Source organism: Phyllostomus hastatus, unplaced genomic scaffold (assembly GCF_019186645.2).
Source record: "Phyllostomus hastatus isolate PE091 unplaced genomic scaffold, TTU_PhHast_1.1 phas_scaffold_78, whole genome shotgun sequence".
NCBI classification, from domain to species: domain Eukaryota; kingdom Metazoa; phylum Chordata; class Mammalia; order Chiroptera; family Phyllostomidae; genus Phyllostomus; species Phyllostomus hastatus.
In genome coordinates this window covers 1429701-1452233 of record NW_025334041.1, presented here as the reverse complement: position 1 = coordinate 1452233, position 22533 = coordinate 1429701, and the positions used below count along the sequence as shown (strand labels likewise).

Genomic DNA, 22533 nt, shown 5'->3' with positions numbered 1-22533 from the left:
GAGTGCACACTGTCTCCCGAGACGTGAGGGCACCGTCGGCGAGCGAGGCCCCGGGCCCAGGAAGCCTGGGGTGGGGCTGCACACGGCTCAGCCTGGCGGGGGCCGGGGGGCCCTGCCAGCCAGGGTGCGGGCTCTGCTCCCCCGGCCTCCCCCCTAAAAACATGAAGAGAGCCCGTCCCGGCCACCTGCTGCGTGGCTGCGACAGGCCGCGGCTGTAGGAAGTGACCGAGAAGGTCCTTTCTCCACGTTCTGCAAACTGCTTCACACATGGGATGGGCGCACCGGGGACCCATCGGCAACGCACCCCGCCGCAGTGCGTCTGGAGAACAACCAGCTCGCTCCAAAAACCCCTAGGGACGCCCCCCCCCCCACCCGGCATCACCCCCGGGGAGTGCGTGGGCACCCGGTGAGTGGCTGGAAGCTGGGACGCACGACACCTTTCTGCGTTTATTTCGGCTGCTGTGCTTTGGAAAACTGGTCGGCCATGTTTATGTCTTGCTTGTTCTCCACGCTTTGTACTCCATCAAGTGCCTGCGAGACGTCCAGTCACGACAGAGCCACCGGGAACAGACCCCGAGGGTGTACGCGTGGGACGGGGCCTAGACTCTCTCTAAATCAGGCGTGGCCCCCCAAAATGGAAGAACTCAAAGCACGTTTTCACATTCATTTGTGGCGACAACAGAGAAAACGTTCTGGAGGGGAACCCGGTGTAAAAGCGACTTGAGGGGGCTGGGAAATGGCTCCTTCTGGGCCGCCCTTCAGCCAGGATGAAGGCAGGGCGCTTCCTGTATCGCAGCGACACGCTCTCCCTGTACACGAGCCCCCCCCGCCCCCCCGCCCCCCGCCCCCAGGTGGCTCCGGGCCCTGGAAAGGCAGCCAGGCCCCCTGGGGTGTCCTGTGCGCGTGAAATGCTTGGCGGGTTTCAAAGACTCAGGGCAGGAGGAGACTGACGAGCCCAAGGATGGCTGGCGGCGAATGCCCACTAACACCAGTTCAGCACGATCCACTAAAACCCACCCCCTCGTGCCCTGTGTTCGGCGTGGCTCCTTGGGGACCGAGACTGACCTCTGTGTGTGTGGGGGGGGCGTTGGATGGTGACAGGACTGGGCTTCCCGGGGACATGTGGTTCCCGTGTTCTACCAGCGTGTCCCAGGAATGCTGGCGGTCACTCGCCTGCGAGGCCTCCGTCCCCCACGAGGACTGGCCGTGGGGGCGCGTCTCCCAAAGGCTGCCTGCTGGGGGCCGCGGGGGCCAGCCCCCTGAGCCGACACCGAGAAGGCGCACATGTGCGCCCCCGCCCCGAGCAGGTGGTCTGCTGGCTAAGTGTCAGGAGACGCCCCGTCAGTCATAAAACCTAGTGGTTAAAGGGGGAAAAACCAGCCAATGCACACACACACCCTTAGCAGAATTTGTAACACCCTCAGCCGCCAAGTGGAATCGCTGTCCGCTCTGAGGCCGTGTATTAGCAGCGCCAGCCCCGCTTTAAAGCTGGGGGTGGATGCAACGTGCGGAACGACAAAGTAACCCTCGGGATCAAACCACTTCACTTAAGACCACAGCGTCCTGCAGCGATCCCAGCGAAGACGGCTTGGGCGGCGGCGGGGCCGAGGTTCAGTGAGCAGTAGCGACACTGGATAATAACTGACTGTCATCAGGCAGCACCGGGGCGGGGAGAGAGGCCCACGGAGTGCTCTGGGGTGCTGCCGCAGCCCCGTTCTTATTGCTCTCCTGCGCAACGGGAGAGTGCAGGGATATTGCAGAGGCAGAAAATTCTGCCGGGTTCCAAGAGCGATAATAAAAATAATCACATAGGTGCCTGCAGGGCTCTAATGAAAGTCCTTTTCTCATAATAAAAGTCCTTTTCTCATTTTAGCGGGGTTTCGCCGCTAATGGGACAGTCCTTCATCCTGGAAAGGAGAGCAGTGGCCTCTGCCAGCCCCCGAAACTGCAGCTGGGGCTGGGCTGCAGGCCCCTCCGGCGCCGCGCCCGGTGGGGAAAGCCACCGGATGGTCGAGGCCGCATGGAGCTCACGCCCCGGCGACTCTGGGGGGAAACCGGCAGCCTGCATCCAGGGCCCCTGTGGGGGACGGCGTCTCTTCCAGGCAGGCAGCCCTGCACAGACACACCCCACCCGAGAGGGGCCCCCCCAAAGGTCCCTGCAGCTGAGCCGGGTCCCGAAAGTAGGGCAGGAACGGCAGGTCGGTTACTGCAGTTGCCCCGGTGTCAGGTGCCTGCAGCAGGCCGGGGAGGGGAACACCGACTCTCAGTCGTCGCTGGCTGTGACCGTCCCCTGGCCATGTGCAGGTGGCCCGGCCCCTGCCGACACAGCGCCCTCCTGAAGCCGCCGCACGCCCTCGTGGGGGCGCGTGAAGAGGCCGCTCCCCCCCCCCCCCGATCTACACACGCATCCCCGGGCTGCGTGTGTGGTCCAAGGGTCTCACGCTGGCCTGAGGACCCCCAGCGCAGCCCCAGGTCTGGAAGGGGGCCGTGAGCCTCACGCTTTCCTGGGGAAATCGCCGTAATTTTGTCACATGTGAGTGGTACACGGGCAAGTCTCTCTTTGCGTTTGCAAGTTCTTCAAACCCCAGGCACGGCGACAGTCACGCCGGGACACAGACCCCGCGCCCGCGGCAGCCACACTGTCCCGGCGGCGGCAAGACCAGCTCGGGGCAGAAGCGCTTCTGTGCATGAACACGGGCTCGCTGGTCCTGGCGGCGTCGGCAGCCCAGGGGCAGCAGTCACCGGCTCTGGCTGGACAGCCTGCATTCCGCCCTGACTTCCCACGGGCTCCCTCCCCCTTGACGGCACCCTCCCACCCCCCCAGTCCCCCCTGCTCCCCACTCCAGCTGCCCAGACGCAGCGATCCCCAGGAAGCCGGCGCTGGGCGGGGAAACCAGTGTCCACGAAGCAGAAGGAAAAGCCCTAATTTGTAGCATTTGCTGATTTCTGTGGTGGGAATTCTTCAGGCCACGGGCGCCCCGGGGCTGCCGACAGCCAAACCAGAGCCTCACAGCTTTCCTGGATCAGTCTCGGCCCCGGGCCCCACACGCCACCAACTTGGGTGTCCTCAGGGAGGCCCCCTGCAAGCTCCTGCTGTCCCCAGATCCCACGGTCTGGGCCAGAACAGCAGCAACATGTGAGCGGCAGTTCCTGCAGGGCTTATCTGGAGGGCACAGTCCCGGCCCCGGGCACGCGGGGTGCAGGGTGCGGGGCCAGCGGGCCGCTCCTCAGGAGGGGGTGCGGCTCCCAAGGAGCACAGTCCCCCCCCACAGAGCGCGGTCAGCGGGAGCTGCAGGCCCTGCTGGGGTTCTGCCTGGCCTCCACCTCCCTGCTTTTGCATAAAAGGAGGGGAAGCTTTTTTTTTCTGGGTTATATTTACACTTCCCAAATCAGAAAATGTCCTAACCAGATAGGACAGGTGGCAACCGGCAACCACAGCTCAAAACTTTTTTTTTTTTCCATTCCTTTCTGAAACCCCGTGTAGAAGGAAAGTTAACGAAATGTCGGCTGGGTGTTTGACAGACACGGCAGCAGAGTCCTCTTTCAACATGGGGACGCCAAAAGAGTCGGGACCGGGCCGCCTCCCCGCCCCCTCCGGGGGATAAGAATCTGCACCCCCCTTTGTGAATCGGTGGGGGGCAAGGTGGGCCTGCGTGTGAGCTGTCGGCAGCACACGGTGAAGATAGGATGAACACTGGTTTCTGCTTGTAAAAATAAGCAGCTTTTCAGTTAACGGCAGAGGCAGGAAGTTAAAACTGGAAGTACGGTCAGAAATGTCAGGATCCAAGTTTTGACTAACTTTTTCTGGTCTGGTGTTTCTGCAGAAATTCTCGTTTTTAGAAAACTCACACGCCAGGTGTTGGGACGCACGGACTGTGTGGAGACGTCTTGAGCGAGCAGTCCCGGGGTGCCCTCGCGTGTGCGGAGGGCTCGTGCGTGAGCCCCAGGGTTCGACAGCGGGGCCTCCATCGGGCTCTCACCAGGAAATACAGGGACACGCGGGGTGCAGGGGGACCAGGGCAAGGCGGGACGTGGTGGCTAGACATCCCGCCAAGGGAGGGCCAGGCGCCGCCCCACACTGCACCTGTGCCCACCGAGAAGCCGTGACCTACAGTATCTGCACGCTGGGCCCTAAGTCCCTGTCCCTCAACTGGAGGTTGTCCCTGCTGTCCCACAGCTCTCCACCCCAGAAAGGAGGCCACCCCTGTCTTCACTGGTCACCCACTCACTCACTCACTCACTCATTGCCTTAGCGATGCGCTCACTCATTCATGCACTCTCTCACTCATTCTCATTCATTCATTCACTCACTCACTGTCTCATTCATTCATTCACTCACTCATTCATTATTCACTCACTCATCGACTCATTCCATCACTCATTCACTCATTCACCCACTCATTCACTCGTTCATTCACTCAGGTGCCCCGCGCACCTCGGGCGTCTCTGGATGCTGGGAAGCAGCCCCGGAGGAGCGCTCCCCAGGTTCATGGTGACAGGCGCTGCAGTGAGAGGGGAGACACGGGGTGAGGAGCGAGGCCGCGGGGTCGAGGACAGCCTCTGTCTGTGGCACTTCCCAGTGGACGCTGAGGGCAGGGAGGGGCGGGGCCCTGAGGACACCAAGGGGACACGTTCTGGGCCAGGACACGGCCGGGCAGGGCCCCGGCCCGGCCCCCGGATGGTGGGCCCTGCCTCCCCAGGACTGCGCTCGGGGTGTTTGTTATGTTTGCATTGTCGTCTGCGCCAGCAGCCTCCGTTGGCCTTCAGACACACGTAAATACTTCCCTCCCACAAAGACAAACTGGACGTGCTCCCCAGCAACGGCCCCCACTGCCCCTTCTCCCCTCCTCCACCGGCTTCTCCGGCAAGCCCCAGCGCTGCCTTCTGGGATCCGCACTGACCCCTCTGCCTGCGCCCCGGGCCTCCGCCCCACGGGGCTGCTTCAGGGGACCCCGCCGAGCCCCCGGGCCGTCTCCGGCCCCTCGCCCAGTGGCCCCCCCACCGGGTCTCTCCCCAGACATTTTCCCCGAGTCCGACACCTCGCCCTCCACCTCCTCCCTGGCTTTCTCTTCTAGAGCATTCCGCACACTCATCCCGCACAGTCCCTGACGCACACACAACCACGTGTGTGACGTCAGCAGGCCAACACAACACGACGTCCCGGGAAGCGCGTGACTTCTGAACGTACCCCCCGGACCCACGAAGGGGAGGCAGCAAGAAACCCAGCGCTTCCTTCCACCCGGGAAGCAAGGACCCCGTGAGGACGCCCCAACCTCTGCTTCCAAAGGCTGAACCCCGTGTCTCGTGCCCACCAGGCGTTCCGGGGGCAGACTGCTCACTGCAAGGGGACCGCCGCGGACTCCCCAGGGTGTGCCCGACCCCAGCCATCCCACCATCCCTCCACCTCGAGGAGGAGCGGGGCTGCGGCGGAGAGGCGAGCGAGCTGCAGCGGCTCACTCCTCGCGGGGAAGCGAGGCGGAGGGGCCCGCGCCCCGGGGTCCGGCAGACGGGCTCTGCGCCCCGGCGGCCCCTGGCCGCCCCTCGGCCGCCCCTCGGCCGCCCCGCCTGCACGCACGCAGTTGGTTGCAGCTCCAGCTCAGATGCTGCCAGATAGCGCTGCTCCCGAGCTTGCGGGTTATCGCTCAGCAGCGATGCAGCGCGCAGATAACGGCGACTTCCTCTAACTGCTGATGAGATAAGCGGGCTCCCGGCCCGTCTCCCAGCCGACGGAGCCCGGCTGCTTCTCCTTCCACCAGGAAACGTGCGCCCGCACCCCTCCCAGGCTGGGGAGGGGCCCCTAGCCCCCCGGCCCCGCCACCACCCGCCGCTGCTGCTGCCGCGCAGTGAACATATCCTGTCGGAAACTTTACAGCGAAGGTGAGAGCTGACACTAAAGAGAAAAAACCACAAAGCAACTGCAAGTACAGGATCCTCTTACAATTCCCACTCCGGTCCTGGAGCCCAGGCTCAGTGGGGGAGTGCGCCCTTCCAGGGAGTGGACCAAACACGAAAGTTTGCTTTTCCACACTTAATCATTTTTCTGAATTCCAAGGAGGGGGGAGAAAAGGGTTTTTTTTTTCCCTATTTTTTTTCCCTGTCCCACCATTGCCAGGGCGACTCAAGCCCTGGCCCAACTGCTCAGAGGGAAGGACCCCAGGGGAGCCAACCCCACTTCGGGCCGCAGCCCTGACGTGCGCGGCGGGGACCGGCCCGGGGAGGAGGCCTCCCGAGCGAGCAGAGACAAAGAAGCACGTTCTAGGATGACCCGGTGTGAGTGCACACATACGTCATCCCCACCCCCTGCACTCACACCCACCCTCACACTGGCCTGTGCGTAACAACCGCCACCGTGCAGGGCCCGGGCACCGGCTCAGGTCCCCACACAGGGCGGTGAGCCACGGGGGCAACCCCGCCTGGGTCTCGGGTCTTCGCCTTCTCCCGCCGGATCAGCCGCCCCCGTGCTCCGGTGCGTCCTCCCAGCTCCGTCCGCAGCCTCGCTGGGCGTCGGCCCTGGGTCCGCCCTCGGCTTCTGCCCTAAACGCTCACTGTCGGCTCACCGCGCTCCAGGTGGCCGGCCCCTGCCCCGCCTCTGGTCTTCCTCGCCTCGGCCGTGTCCGCCCCACCCACCCCAGCTCCGGCCCTCGGGACTCACGGGCAGGGGCCACCTCCAGCTCCGGCCACAGCCCCTCCTCTCGGAGTGGGACACGCTCCCCCAGGCCTGGGTGGCCCCCACAGCATTCGAGGGCTCCAGGGTCCTCACTCAGCGTCAGGACTCGGAACCCGCGAGGCCACGGGCGGGCAAGGCGGGAAGGGGCAAACCTCAGGACGCTCCCCAGAAGGAGAAGTGTGCGGGTTGGCGGATGAAGGCAGAGCGTCACGCTCGTCTGTCCTTGGTACGCCAGCGCCGACCTCATCCGTCCACAGGCCGCCTGTCCGAGCCCAAGGGCTGCCAGGACAGACCTCGGTGGCGTCCCCCGCCCCCCCCCACCGGCACAGGCGGGCAGAGCCGCGGCGGGTGCCGGGCTGGGAGGCCTCCGAGTACACCTCGGCTCCAGGCAGTTTCACACACAACCACTTCTGAGAGGCGAGATTCTCTCGTTTTTAAAGAGACCACTTCAGAAGACCAAGCTTCCAAGTCGAGCCCAGGCCGCCCCGGGGGCTGGCCCGGGGGGCTGGCGCCACGGACAGGCTGCCCTGGGGGCTTCGCTGCCTCCCGGTCAGACCTGGAAGGGGAGGGGGCCTGGGGGGGGGTAGGCGGGACCCGGCCCTGTGTCTCCGACACTGGTGTTCCCATGTGTCTTTGTTTGTCCCCTTAACCCAGGTGACCTAGTGTCCACGGCCCTATCCATGTGCCTTCCACAGCGGGGGGAGAACGGCGGTGGGACACCAGTGTTTCCCCTCCCGTGGGCGGGCAGCCCGCCCCCCAGGGTGGCCGCCACCGCCCCTCCTCGGCCGGCTGACCTCCACCCCGTCCCGCCGGCGTGTGCACAGCCACGGCTGTTCCGGCGGGGATGAGCTCCGAGCCGTTCCAAGGCACCGGGTCCCTTCCTCGGACAGACGCCTGCCTGGGGGCCGAGGCTGTGCCCCCCCACCCGCCGGGCCCTGCGCTGTCTCTCCCGATGTTGGCGCAGGAAGAGGGGGCGCCCCGGGCTTCCACTGGGCCTGGGGGGCCGGCTCTGCGGCTCCCTCTCAGACTGGCCTCCTGCTCAGGCACTCCTTCCCTCCTTCCCGGCGTGTTCGGGTTGCTGATCCTACGGGTCGGTCGCTTTCACAACACGCGAGCAACCCTCCTCCGTCCTCGGCGCGGCCCCCACGGCCTGGCCTCTGGCCTCCTTCCCCCCCCGGAACGCCACGGCGCCTCGCCCCTCGCCCACATGGTCTGCTCTGCTCTGCGTGAGCCACCCTCCCTCCCGCTCCGTCTCTGTGCCTCTCGCCCCGTCTCTGTGCTTCTCTGCCCTCGTCCGAGCCGGTCTTCTCTCCTCTCTGACCCCTGACACCACGCGGCGGGGCGTGTGCTGTTGCTATTGCCACTTGACAGCGAGGAAACTGAGGCTCAGAGAGGAGCAGCCAGACAGGGGCTTGGGCCCGGCCTGCAGCCTGAGGGGCCCGTGTCGGGCTCCGCCAGGCCCCCCCCAACCCCCCCCCACACACACATCCTCCCCAGCCCCACTGCTCCCCAGAGCGCAGGGCGGGCGCCCCACTTCCTGCGCCGTCCCCTGACGCTCCTGGGCCTGCCGCCTTCTTCCCAGGGGTCGAGAAAGGCTTCCTCCTTCCGCGTGCCAACGCCCCCCGTCTTTTCGGGCTGTCTCGGACACCCTCCACGCACCCAGCGTGCTTCCCACGCCGCAGCACGAACTTAAAGTGCAGCCAACGGCCACGCACACCCGGGCCGACCCCCGTCCACGCTCCCGAGGGACGGTTTCCGACACTCCGCCGTCGGCGCGTCCCGATCCGGTGGGCGGGGCCTCGCCCGCACTGACTCCTGTCCTGACACCCGTCCCCTGGCGAGTGGCCCGGTGCCCCCTGCGCTTCTCTGTGGGGCGGCCCTCCCACCGAGCCCCACGGTGGCCCCGTGGACCCCGCCCCCACTCGAGCCTCTGCCCCGAGGCCGTGCACCGGAGCCCACGTGGACGGCGGCAGGAGCCAACAGAGGTTTTCTAGGCGCTTCAGGTTTTATGCGGTGAGACCCCCCGTTTACAAGCTTGATCGCGAAAGGAGAAGGAGAGTGAACATCGTCATGTTGCCCGGGGCCGGGGTGATCACGGGCGATCACAGACCAGCCCCCACCCCACAGCCACACCCACGTGGGGGCGTGTGCCCCTGCCGCTGTGTCCCCCACCCAGAGGACTCAGTCTGGGAGCCAGCAGGAACACCCACCAGGGGCAAATTGCCCACCCTTTGACGTCCACACAGGCAATACATTCAGAGTAGTGCCACGGAGGTATTGCTGACAGGCCTGGTCACCCACCCCGGCACCCCTGGGCGCTGCCCCCCACTCCCAGGAGCCAGCCTGGCCTTCAGCTCCCGTGGGGGTGCCACAGCTACTCTGGCTTCCCGGCTGCAGGGGACTGCAGGGACAGGTCCCCGGTCTCTCCGTACGGGCCCCCAGAGGCCTAGCTCTGGCGTCTGGGTGCTCAGCTCCTTGCGAAGGTTAGTGGGTGCATGCCCCCACAATTCCCTCAGCCCCCGGTCCCGGCACCCCTCTCTCCACGCCCCGGGTAGGTTGCGAGCACGTTTCCCGACGTGACAAGGGCAGAGAGCAGGACCCCCCCGCCGGCTCACTCCAGACCCCCGGCAGACGAGGCTGCCCCAGCACCAGCTACGCACAGCCACCCGTGCCCGTCTGTGCCGTATCGACGGCGTAGCGTCACCTCGGTTTGTGTCTTGAAAGGAACCTTCGCAGCCGTATTGTGTGGGACCAACCAGCACCAGGTGGAATTAACAGAAGGTGATGTTGAAAATAAGCATGTCCCTTATAACACAGCACGCCGCCCGGCCTCCCCGCTGCGGGCACCCTGGGGTGGGGTGGGCGGCGCGGGGTGCAGGTCTCACAGGGGTTCCCAGACACACTCTCCCCGGCTCACCCACGACGGGTGACCTCGCTCACTGCCCTGATTAACCGTCCGACGAGGTAAGGAAAGGACGGCGGTACCCAGGTGCTCTCGGTTTCCAAGACACAGGAAGACGTGAGCCCTGTTGCTAGCTGTTCGGTCAGGACGCCCCCAAGAAGGCGTCTGTGCTGACCCCATAAACCAGAGCACGGACAGAGGTCGCCGCCCTGGCCTCTGGGGGGCTCACGCCTCAGCCCCGCCCGCCCGCAGGTCCCTTCTGCTTGCACTCTCCCTGGGGACCCTGCGTGACCTTCTCCTGGGCACACAAGTGCCCCCCCCCCCCCCCCCCGTATCACAGTTTTTCCCTCTAAAGGAGGAACACTCGGGCATTCCAAGAACTGTGGACCCACGCGCTGGTGAGGACGCAGCACAAGGGAGCAGAAGACAGGCTTCGAGACGGAAACTGAGCCCTGTTTGAGGCCGCTACTGGGGGCTTGGGGTCAGCTAATCCACTGGACCTCGGGGTCGCTCTCCTGGGCCCGAGAGGGTGGGCGGGGTTTGCTGAGCCTGAGCCGCGGTGCGCACCAGCTCACAGCTCGCCGCGGAGAGACCGGGGTCCGGCCGTGTCCAGGGGCATGGGGAGGGGTGCCAGCTGCGATCGGCTGGGCTTACGTTTATCGCTCAAGGGACTCTAGGCACCAGACTTTCTTTTCCCAGTTACACTGAACCTTGAAGAAGCAGAGGTGAGAGGGACCGCGTGAAAATGGCCAGCTTTGGTCTTTTGAACCCAGAGCCCCGAAAATACATGGCCCTGGTGCCACGGTACCAGAAACACATCTTTTGCGCTGCGTACAGTCCATGAAACTGGACATTCGCTCGGTGCATGGGGGACAGAAGACACTGCCGGGGACGTGTCCCCCCACGTGGGCTGCCCCCAACTCTCACGGCCACGGTGACCGTGAGCTTCTCCCCTCCCTCCGACAAGAGGGCCCACCCGTCTCCCTTCTGTCCCCCTAGTGTGGTGGCCAAGGGGGCACGGCAGAGGGAACGGCCCCCGTCCCCGCTTCACGGCCTGTGGAAGGAGGGTCAGAGAGACACCGGGCTCTCGGGAACCCTGGGGTGCCAGCCAGCCGGCCAGCGGGCGGCCTACTCACCGACTCCTCGCTCGGCCCTGGCGCTCTGCTGGCCGCCGGACGTGGTGGACAGGTCCTCGGGGACCGGCATGGGCTCGTCGCCGTCGTCCGGGGCGTCGCTCACGGGCGGGCTTTCCTTCCCTGGGGAGAGAGGCGGGAGCGTGGGTTTCAGGGAGGCGTGGTCCCCAGGACAAGCCGGCCGGGAAGACAGCCCAGGGCGGCGCCTGGGCCTCACCTGGTCTCCAGAGGGGGATGCGGAGCAGAAATACATACATCATTGGCGGTGTAGGAGACGGCCACTGCCGTAGCCATGCGGTGTGTGTGCATGCGTGTGTGTGTGCATGTGCATGTGTGTGCACACCCCTACGTGTCTGTACATCACAGATCACATGGGGTGAGCGTGATGTCCACACCACACGGGCACACAAGGGCCGGCCGACCTCCTTCTCCTGTTTGTGACCTTGGACGACGGTTCTCGATTTCTTTAATAATGTGACACCGGAGCAGACACCCTCCTCACATGACCCCGATAATCCGGAGCCTGACCCCCCTGGGGCCCGAGGCCCGGTCCAGCGGCAGCGGCCCCCTTCAGGCCGCCGGTCCTCCTGCAGCCCGTCTGGCGGACCCGCCTGCCAGCCCGCGCCACCGCCGCTCACCTGGTTTGGTTCCGAGGTCGCCAGAAGCGGGGCGGTGGGGGGGGGGGTCCCGGCCCAGAGCTACAGACCCCGGGTCTGTTCGCTTTGCGGCCGGGGAGTGTTTCGGAGGCTGGCTGACCTGACTCAGCCCGGTGGGGAAGGGAGGCTGGGGAAGGGAAGGGGCGGGGGGCCCCACACCGCGGGCTGGGAGTTCCTGCTGCTGGCGCGTGCGGGATTCTGCCGGTGGGACCCTCGCCTTTGACACGCGAGTGCTCGGTGCGGTCCCCACAGCGGGTGCCCCGGGGGGGGGAGGGCTTTGCTGGGTGCCCGCGTGGATGCCGCATTAGAGCGAAGTCCTGCCAGAGGCTCCGGCCTGGGGAGACCCTGGCCGGCAGGAAACGCTCTTTCTCCTTCAAAACGCAAATCCCCTGTGTCCTCTCGCCGCCCGGAAATAACTGAACACGGAGTTGGGGGACACAGGCCACAGGCCAGGGACAGCAGTGGGGCCCTGAGCTGACGGGGGGGGGCCTCCAGGGAGAAGGCCGGGGGGACACGGCTACCCTCCGCCCCCCAAGGTGCGTGGGAAAGCGGCGGACGGGGGTGGCGTGTGTGCAGGGGGCTGGTGACGAGGCTCCGTGGCTCCCTGGGCAGGGCAGGGCAGGGCAGGGCAGGAGGGACGTGCCCAGGACACCCGGCTACGGGGAGGGTGCCGTTCTCCTGTTTGTCCGACACTCCAGAGGACGGGCGGCGAGACAAGAGCAAGTGCCCCCACCCCCACCCTGAGAGACGGCCGTCCCGGGACACCTCGGGGGAGAGCCCGCCCGGCACCGAGTGGCAGGCCCTCTCCAGGAAGCGGACGCACCGTTTCTCGCCCAGCCTGGCTGGGGTTCCGGGACCGGCCTGTCTCCCGACGGGGCATCACGGGGACGTTTGGAGAGCCAGGACGAGAGGAATGGGTCAAGGGGGCACAGTTACGGGGGTTCCCCAGGGGAGACAGAGGCCGGGGGCGGCGACCCAAAGGGCCGGCGGGACACTGCAGCCGCAAGAGTGTGCGTTGCCCCGTTCTAACGTCTCCCCCGCCCGCACAGCGGACTCTCTCTAGAGCATCAGGTGCCAAACGCCCGCGCTGCCGTCACCCGCTTCTCAGCAGGACAAGCCCCGCCTGTGAGAGCACGTGCAGGCGGCGGACGCACCGTCCGACCGCCGTCTCGCACGACGGAGCGTCCGGAGTCACGGATTTCGGACGCCGAGGGCTTCAGGAAGCTGCCCAGAGAGACATCCCGTTGTGCTTTTTCGGTGAGCATCGCCTCACACGTGACGTCTCTCTGGTAACTTGGAGAAAATGAAGAGCGAGCTTTCACAGGACGGCAGGAGGTAAGGCCAGTCTTTCACGGCACGTGGGGACCCTGGAGGGCAGGGAGGCCGGGAGGCCAGAGCCCCAGGCCGCCCGCTTTCTCGGAGACGCCCTGCGGACCCCCCCCTCCACCCCCGCGGAGCTGGGAGCAGAGGCCCCTGGTCTCGCAAACTGACCGACGGTCAAACACGCGTCGCTGAGTGTGGGGTGTGCGGGGGCGTCTCGGGACTGACCAGCTGTCGTTCTCGGAACGTGGGGCTGGGGGAGGTTGAGAGACTGAACTTGAGGACCCCATTGTCTCAGTGTGGTCCCCCCGTGGTGACGGGGGGGCATCCCATGAAACCCTGGGGCCCGTCCGAGGCCGGGGCCGGGGCCGGGGTCGGGCGGGGGGGGGGGCAAGGCATCGGGACCCACCCGGGGAAGCCATGCTGTCTCTGCTCAGCTCACGCTGACTAGCGTATGTCCGAGTGACTCCCGGTGGCCTTAAAAACACTTAGCCGACCGGTTTATTGGGGGACAAGACCAACCCCTACCCACTGAGGACGCCGGGGCGGCTCCGGCAGGGAGGACATGGCCAGTGCCCCTCGCACTGGGCCGGCATCGGGGAGGGAAGGGCTGACGACTCTGAAACACTGGGGCCCAGGCGGGCCAGTAGGAGCCCACCCCCCTGCCCCCAGCCATGCTGGGACCTAGAGCAGGGGAGGAAACCTGAGCCCCCAGCCCGGAGGCCCCACCCACACGGCAGGACCCGAGGAGAGCGGCGCTGGAGCGCTTCCCTTGTGGGCCGAGCTCTGCTGGGGGTCAGCCTGGCCTGGCCTTCGCTCCGTGACCGTGACCCCGTGACCATGACCGCCGTGCGGGGCTCAGCTGATCTGCCCCCAGGCCCCAGAGTCTGGGCGGCGTCTGCTGAGGCCTGCGTCATGCACAGCAGCAGCCGGAGGCCTCCACGCAGGCCCCGGGCCTGGTCCTGCAAACCTCCGTGAGGGGTGCACGGTGGGTCCCCAACAAACGGGCCCAGTTTACCAGGTAAAGCCAGAAACCGAGAAACGGGTGTGCAAGGCACGGAGAGGAGGCCGTTCAACCGAGGGCTCACATCCCAGAGGTCGGCGCACGGTGACTGGGCATGCGTTGCCCCGGACGGAGCTCGGGTCTGGCCGGGTCTGAGACTGATGGGACCCCGGAGTGAGCCACCTCTTCAAGACTGTGCCACGAGTGAACCGAGGCACAAAAACAAAACAAAACAAAAAACCCACGATTTCGGCTTAGCTCACAGGGCTGTTGTGAGGGTGAAACAACAACAATGCGTGTGAATGCTAAGGTGCTGTCTGAGCACGGGAGGTTGTTTGGAAACTGTAACGGTGGAAACACCAGGTGTGTGTGGCACCAAGCCCCACACGTCCCCTGAGTGACATGTGACACACACACACGCACACACACACACACACACACCCCTGCGGGCAGCGGGGAATCAGGCCCGGACGGGGCGTGACGGAGGAGGTGCGGTGTAACTCCACTCACTCAGACAAACGAGCCACCCTCCTTACCGGGTTACATTCCACTCACCTGCTGCCAGGTTTCAGATAAAGCGTCACCTCTAAGAAGTGTGCGGGGACAAATTGGGCGAGCACACTGCACAACTAGCGCCTCAGCCCCAAGCAAACCGTTTCTCAGGTAGGCCATGCGCCACCCACAGGGTTCTACGGCTGCCGGTCTCCCAAACGCCTGCGCTTCCATTGCGTGCGATTGCCCCACTGCACGTGGTTCCCGGGGGGCCGTGGTTCCCGGGGGGCCGTGGGACTCTCGGCCCTGCAGCAGCAGGGAGAGGCTCACCCCCGGGTGGGGCTGGCTCCCGGCGGGGGGGGGCAACCCTCGGGCGGTCCTTGACTCGGGTCTCCAAGCCTCGGCTCCCACAGGCTGACGATGCAGCCAGGCCCCCCTCTCGCTGGGCTCCGGGGAGGGGAACCGGCAACAATGCCCGGCCTGGCAGTGTCTGGCCGCCACCCAGTCGGTGTGGCCCCCTGCGATGGACTTTCCTGCTGTCGCCTCCGAGGCCTGAGGGGCCTCGTCTCCCAGAGGAGCAGGCTGTCTGTGGGCACAGGGCCGGCTGCTCGCCCCCACGTCCCGGCAGACCTCACAGATGCCGCTGAGAAGACACCCAGTGTCGCTCCAGGGCCGCGGGGGCCAGCGGGGGCGGAGGGCCTGGCGCACGTCTCGTCCGGTGGTTTGCGAGGACGGGACAGTGCCCCAGGAGGCGGCGGGGACGACCGTCCCGGGTCCCGCAGGCAGTCGGGGGAAGAAGGGGGCTCAGGGAGGGCTGCCGGTGCCCAGGCCCCTCTCCTCCCGCAGGCTGGCCCGCCCCCCGCCCTCCGGGACCAAAGCAAAATGATGCGCGTGCCCGAAAGAGTCCTGCGGGAGGGCGGCCGCAGAGGAGGGGGAGACGGGCCTTCCGGAGGGAGGGAGCGAACGAGGTGTTCCCTAAAGCAGGGGGGCAGTGCGTGTGTGGGGGGGCTCTCCTCCGGGCATGTGCAACAGCCTTGCCTCGAACTCGGGGGCACGGGCTGAGCATGCAGCCCACAGCCAGGGCGCACCCCGGGGAAGGGAGAGCCGGGTGGTCTGAAAAGACTCAGATACTAAGTCTTTCTCCATCTTTCATGTATTTTACAGACACTAGGTTGCCGCCTAAGAAACTGCTGATGTCGGAATATTGTCTCTCCTATGAAAGTGGAAGTGTTACAGGGTGCCACTTAGAACAATCTGCGTTGTCCCCCCCTCCCCCCGCCCCCGTGGACAGAACATAACACGGAATGATTTTATGGGACCAGACGATAGTTCTGTAACGTATCCCTGAGATTTCAGACCAGGGTGTCCACTCCTGTTTGGCCACATACACATGCAGTTCCCTCACCACCTGCCGCTTCCCTCGACCTCAGGCACGAAGAAAAGGGGGTGTCGGCTTCAGGTGGAGGAGCAGCGAGAAGGGGAAAGAGCACCTTCCGATCTCCAGTGAAAAGGCCGCGCCGGGCGGGTGCCGTGCGGGATGCTCCAGGGCGGCACAGGCCCGAGTGCGTGAGCGTTTTGTGAGGAGCGCCTCCGCCGCTGGGCGAGCACTAGCTGGGCTTCAGGACGGACCTCTCCCCCTCCCCCCAAGAACCCCCCTTTCGGGGCAGTCCTGTGTCAGGAGGTGCCCCCTCCCGGAGACCCTCCCCTTTAAGCAGCCGGAGCCCGGGACAAATGGAGTATAAGCGTAACGTTCAGGGCAAGAAGAAAAGGACGCTTTTGCTGTTTTTGTTGCCAAGATGAGATCGAATGCATGCATGGCGGCGGAGCTGCCGCCGGGGCTGGGGCTCCAGCCCGCGCTCGGGGCCCTGCGAGAAGTGGGGGTCCCCTCCCCTTCAGACGCCTTGCCGACCCCGCCCTCCCGTGCAGAGGCCATCCGAGGTCAGGGGAGGACCGGAGTCAGGAAGCAAGCCCAGAGGAAGAGTCTCTTTCTCCCCAGGATTTCTCTCCTTAACGGGCTGTTTCTCGGGCGTTCCTGCGGCCCCCGGCCCCAGGCCGCGCTGGGGGAGGGCCCCCAAGCCTCCCGCACCCCGTCGCCCGGGGGGCTTCCCAGCCAACGCTGTTTGTCGTCACGGGCGGAGTGCCGGCTGCGCTGGCTCCGGCTCCGGCTCCGCTCAGGACACTGGGTCCGCGCTCGCGGGAAGGACACTCGGAGGGCGTTGCACGGTGGGGGGGGGTGCGGGGAGCGGAGTCTCCGCACGCTCCCGCCCCAGCCCAGCCCTGCCTCCCGTCCCCGGACTTCCACGGGGGGGCCCGGAGCCAGCACACCCCCTCAGCACTTGCCTAAGTGTGTGCGGGTGGGTGCGTGTGGGTGCACAACTGTACGTGTTCATACCTGTGTGTGCGTGTGTGCACGGCTTGTTTTCACGTGCAGGACCCGGGTCAGGCAGGCACGCTCTTTCGTGTCTGCACGTGCCCGGCTGCCTTTCCTGGGGACACTGCGCCGTCACCCGCACACCAGTCGCAGTGACGCGTGTCTGCACGAACCCTCTGTGCCCTCGGGACAGTGTAGCTCTCGGGTGCAGCCCTCCACCCGCTCTCGTTCGCCACGACCGGGCCACGCGTGCCGACCAGTTCTCACTCCCGCCGGCTGCTGCCCGCGCTTCCCGGGCCCACAGGCCACGGGGCTGGCAACGCCAGCTCCTGGCTCCTGCTCTGCAGCGCAGAGTTGACGCCCGGACGCTGCGCGTGGCCGGAGCAGCCTCGTGGAGGAGGAGGAGGAGGAGGAGGAGGAGGAGGAGGAGGGGCCCTCTGTGGTCAGTGGCAGGTGGGCAGGACTCGAGTCTCCTGGCCGGCACGTCTGAGCGCGGCCACCGGGCAGGCAGCAGCCGGCCGCCTCGGGCCTGGGCTCCGTCACGGGGCTGACTCAGACCAGGAGGCGGAATCCCACGGGACCTTGGGCGCCAGCGGGGCCAGGCCAGCCAAGCCCAGAGGAGGACGACAGGCCGCTGTCCCGTGGAGCCCGCCCTGGGTGGGCCGGGAGTCGGAGGGGCTCTGGCGCATGAGAAGCGGAAGCCCGCAGAGGCCGCCTTCGCCGTGGGCCCCCGGCGCGGCGCAGACAGAAGGTGGGCTTCCTCGCCTGGGGGCGGCGTAGGGTCGAGTGGGCTGGGCTGGTGTCACCCAGCGGGTGGGACAGTCTGTGGCCCCCCCTCGGGCCTCACTTCCCAGGGCTCACTGCCCGCTTCCTGGGCCCCTGTGATGAGAGGCTGCGGCCGCTACGGCTTGAAGCGAGGCCCACTCACAGTGCGGGGCGGGGGGAGGGAGCCAGGCCGTGTCCACGCTCAGCAGAGACCCCGGTTTGCGCCCTCCAGCTGTTTTCCAGGCTACTGGCTCCTCCCCCTCCCTCTCTCTCTCTCTCTCTCTGTGCCCCCCTCCCCCACCATATCCCGCTTCCTCTCTCTCAGACAAGGTGGTGGGCACGTGTTTAGGGTCTAGAGAAGATCAGTCAGCAGCCACTCCACCCCCAGAATACCCAGGTGTGGTTAAGTCCTTCCCAAGTCGCCTCAGATGTCACAGAAACACTAAGTGTGACTCCGACACCTTCCTGCCCAGCTTCTCCAGCGGGGGCGGCCTCTGGGGGCTGGCACTAAACACGGACATGAATTCCATCTGGGCTTGTCCTTTTGCACAGCAGACCCTCCCCTCCCCCCGGAACAGGACCGTGACCTCCGCACCCGGTGTGGGGTTGTGGTGGGTGGGGGGCGGGGCTGGTCCTCACGGAGCCCCGGACAGGACCTCACGAGGGTCTCACCTGAGACTTGGGACATGTCTTGACTCTCATCGCCATCCATTGCCGTCAGGTCACCTGGGAAAGAGAGGAAGGCACTTTAGTTCAGAGCGAGTCCCAGGGGGATACGGGAGCGCGCGCCCGAGATAGCGCAGCACCGCGTACTTGACAACGAGATTATCTGCCCAGAAGAATGCCTGAGCTCCGGCACGCTCGCGCTGGGCAGCACGCCGGCACAGACCCCGATCCCCGCGGAAACGGCATTACAAAGATTTATAAAAATATCATTACCGGCTCAGGGAGACCAAATTTGTTATTTATTGTTAATTTCCTGCTGCATAATAACCCAAAATGCAAACTGACTGCAACAAAATTAAGCAGAAAATTAAATGGCCCCGGGTCATTGTAGGCACAGAACTCATTCTCTCGGCTGATCCGCGGTTATGTTCTTTCTGATTTACTGAGCACGCATCGATGAACCTTGAGTCAGCTTGGTGACACGCGCACAATCAGCAATCAGAAAAAACGAAGCAATTTGCTGAAGAATGTCTCATTTGCCCAGGCATATCTGAGCAGCCGGCACACGCTGCCCGTCAATAATGAATGCGCCTCCCGCCTGGCAGATGGGCCGGGCGGACACTTCCGTCCCCGTCTCCGTCCCCGTCTCCGTCCCCACGCTCGCCGGGCCCTCGCCTCGGGCCCCGCCGCGCTCCCGCGCGGGGAGAAGTGAAGCCACCACGGCAGCAGACCGGGGCCGGGAGAGGGCCCGAGCCTTCCTGTTTTGCTGGCAGACGGCTGGTTTAAAAAGAGAAAAGCGACCAGGAAGAGCCGCCGCTGCCCCGCCGGCCACCCCGGCACCGGGGGACACCAGGCAGGGGCCGGCGTCTGTGGGCAGGAGGGCAGGGCATGCTGTGCGCGGTGCTCGGGGTCCTGGCCTGCCCCTGGCCGGTCTCGGGTGGCCCTGGCCGACGGCGGCCAAAGGGGACCTCGGCAATGCTGCTCCCCTCTGCTCCGCTGGACGACCGAGGGGAGAGACCTCTCTCTAGCCAGCCGGCCGGCCGGGGCGGGCTCTTGCATCTACGTCACGTCACTATTTTCTGGGGGGCCAGGGGTGGGGGAATCTGTGGGTCTGCGCTGCGTGGCCTGTCCCAGGAGAGAGCTGGACACAGGCAGCGGGTTCAGGGCGCCTCACCCCTCCCCCAGGCCGGGCTGACGACCTGCAGGCCGAGGCCACGTGCATATGTTCACGGAGCATGTGGAACACACGCGTGTCCCAGCTGCACGCGTGCCCACACCGGTCACGAGGCCGAGAGTGCCCGTCACTCTCCCGGGATGGGGAGGGGTTTCACCTCGCTGTGAGCGCCCCCGAGGGCGTCTGACGAGGTGCTGCACCGGTTTCCAAGGCCGCCGCCGGGCTGGGGGCGCAGCTGGGGACCACCAAGTGCAGGGGCCCCCGGCTCCCAAGCGCCGCAGCCCCGGGCGGAGGGGCCGGGAGCCACCGAGGGCAGACCCGCCAGCCCCGGGCGCAAACAGGAAGCAGCCTGGGGTCACCAGAGCAGCCACACGCACTGACTGTAAACGAGCACAACTCGGTGCTCCTTCCGAAACTGTCTAAACAATTATAAAGAAACCAGACAGACCTGAAAGAGGAAAAAGCTCGGTCGTTACTGTGCGGCGGGGACTCGGGGCTCGGCTTTCTGAGGACCCGTGGGTGCAGCGCGTCACCGCCCGGCTCTGAACCGTCCCTGAGAGGACGGGCGGGATGCGCCGCGGACCCAGTCTCCGAACGACAGACGCCGCTGGGACACAGCAAGGCGGCAGCGCCGACCCCCAGCTGTCCACCCTGCTCACGCGTGGGCCCACCACACCTTCGCCTCGCGTCCCTGCCCTGCCCTGCCCGCTGTCGGCCGAGATCCCACCGATGCCCCGCGGCAGGCTCCTTGTTTCCAACGAAGAGGAAAAACGTCTCCTAAGGCCCAGTGGGCGGCTCCCCACCTATGCCCGCGGCCAGAGCACGCACCCTGCCTGCCTGCCCTTGGGGGGCCCTCTGAGTTTGCTGCCGGGGCGGGACCCCCACTCATACCGAGCTCCACACTGAGGTCCCCCTGGAGCACTGGCCCGTCCAGGCGGATGGACCGGAGGGCGCGCCCCGAGGGAGGAAACTGCAGCCCTGAGCGTGTGGCCGACGGCCAGTCGGGCTCCCGCTCTGGTGTCCCACAGGTCCCCAGGGCTCCCTCCTGGGAGGGCCCAGCCTCGGCACGGTCTGCGCACCGGGACTGGGGGGTGCTACCAGCCGACCACACGCAGCAGGCCGTCCCCAAGTTCACTGAATGTGCACCCGCGCACGCGTGCACACGTGTGTGTGCACACACAGGTGGAACTCGCACATACTTCTGCCCGCTCTCCGCCAGCCCTGCTCGGGCACCTCACCGTCCCCGGGCCAGCGGCCCGGCGGGCCTGGGGCCATGCAGAGACCACCTCCTTGCTTGGACTCCCGCTGGCCGCCCCCACCGTCTAGACATCTATCCGGGGTGACCAGGGTCAGTGCACAGGGTCCCCTCTGCACCGGGCCCCTCCTGCCTGACGTCACGCAGTGCAGTGGGCGCCTGCACAGGCCCCCTCGGGCTTCCCCAGACTCCTGGTTTGCATCTCTTGGGATGGAGCAAAGAGTGGCTTTTGGTGACATTGACTTTGCTTTTAGGCAAAGACCGGAGGGCTGATCCCAGAGAGGGAACTATCTGAGGGAGAGGGCATTCGTCCCGTCTGTGACTGAGGGGCGTCCCTGTGCTCTCGGTGGGGGGGAGGGGCAGGGAGACCCCCGCACCCCGGGAGGGAGCTCGGGCACCACCCAGCTCTGCACCTCCGCAGCCCCTGCTCCCGAGTGGAAGCAGGGCCGGCGTCCCTGAGGAGCCAGAGCTCCCGCTCTTCGCGCTCTCAGCTGTGGAGGGGGGCCCACTCTGAAAGGGGGGCTCGCCCCCTAAACGGGTCGACACCTGATCTTTGCTGACCCTCTCCTGCCCGAAAACCAGGCCGAGCAGGCCGGTGAAGCGGGCGCCAGAGGGAGCCACGTGGCGGTTCTGTCCCCTGCGGGGAAGCCGGGGCCGCGGCAGGCGGGAGCCCGAGCTCCGCACAGCGGAGGGCAGGGCCAGCACCACACACGCTGCGGCTGCCTCTGCGGGGCGAGCGGGGTGGACCGTGCGGCCGGGCACTCCGGGCCGAGGGGCCGAGGCGAGTGGGCGGAGGCGGTGTGTGGCCGTCCCCCAGGGAGGCGCCGCCTGCTGCCCCTGCCCGGCCCTCTGCTCCGCCGCACCCGGGGCGGTCGCCGATCTGGGAGTCTCTCTCCGGGTCTGCCCCCACCCTCCGTCTCCCCGTCTCGGCGTCTCTGTCCGGTCCTTCTGCCCGGAGGGGACCCAGCGGGACCTCCCTAGCTTCTGTCCCACAGGGCTGGCGTGTCGGTGACTTCGGAGAACGGGGACTGTGGAGGCTAAAGCAAAGGCCTGAAAGGCAGGAGCCAACGGGCCCCCAGGCCCTCTGCCCCCGCCCCCAGTGTCCAGACCAGGGACACTGGGAGCCTGGGACCCAGGCGGACCCTTCTGAGGAGCTTCCTCTGGGGACGGGGAGACTCTGCAAGCGTCTCCCCTGGCCTCGCCCGTCGGGAACGTCTCCGGGGGGAGCACCCTCCTGGCTGCCTGCAGGCAGCCGAGCGGCCCGGGAACAGCCCCAAGCGCCGGGGAGCCAGGGGGCCACAGTCAGGGGCAGGGCTGGGGCGCCCCTCAGACACCCCAAGTGCCCTCTGCGCCCCTCTAGTCTCCCCAGCAAACAGCTCTGACGTGCGGGCTCTTCCGGGACTCTGAGACAGCGGGTCCGGAGGCGTGAAGCTAAAAGACATCTGTCAGAAGCCCCAACCCGAGTCCTTCTCGGGCTGTCCGGATCCACGCCACTCGAGCACCGGACACCTGGCGTGGACGGTCAGCGGGCGTGGGAGCCCACCTGTCCACGGGCACGTGGCCCGGCTGCCGGCCCTGTGACCTCGGTTCCCTGAGGTTCTCACAACTACACTTTTTACCCCGAAAAACAAACGTCACGTACAGCTCGGTGACCACAGCCAGTAACCACGTGCAGCCCGTGGAGAGGTCGCTGCAAGAGTGAACCTAACGGTCCCATCACAGGAAAAGTGGGTTTGGTGACTTTGTGGGGTGACAGATGTTAAGTGGACTGGTCGCGGGGATCACCTTGCAACATGCAAAAAAATATATAACTGTCGAATGGTTACACTGTAGCCCTGACACTAGTATAATGTTACATGTCAACTATACTCCAATAAAAAGACAAAGAAGGCATGCGCACACACATACATGGACACATATACATGCATACACACCAACACGCCTGTGCACATGTACACATACATATATGTGCACACATGCACACACACTTGCAGGTGCTTCCCCTCCCCTGCACAGTTTAGGCAACTGTCTGCCCAATTATGTCTGACGGCACTTCTTGGGTGCCTTCTATATGCCAGAAAACCTGGTAAGGAAAAGGACACTGGACGTAGGCAGTGCTATTTAAGCAC

The 22533-nt window shown here is 65.9% G+C and overlaps 1 protein-coding gene across 6 annotated transcripts in view; it reads right to left on the bottom strand.

Annotated features, from left to right (window-relative positions):
- The window catches only part of IKZF1 (IKAROS family zinc finger 1), an 80906-nt gene that overhangs the window by 48988 nt on the left and 9385 nt on the right, over positions 1 to 22533 (bottom strand). For all 6 annotated transcript variants that reach the window (XM_045827959.1, XM_045827962.1, XM_045827961.1 and 3 more), the window contains exons 2-3: positions 17982 to 18035; positions 10706 to 10825 (exon numbers count right to left, since the gene is read on the bottom strand). In XM_045827959.1, coding sequence (XP_045683915.1) covers positions 10706 to 10825; positions 17982 to 18021 — 160 coding nt within the window. In that variant the 5' untranslated portion in view covers positions 18022 to 18035. The remainder of the gene's footprint in view (positions 1 to 10705; positions 10826 to 17981; positions 18036 to 22533) is intronic.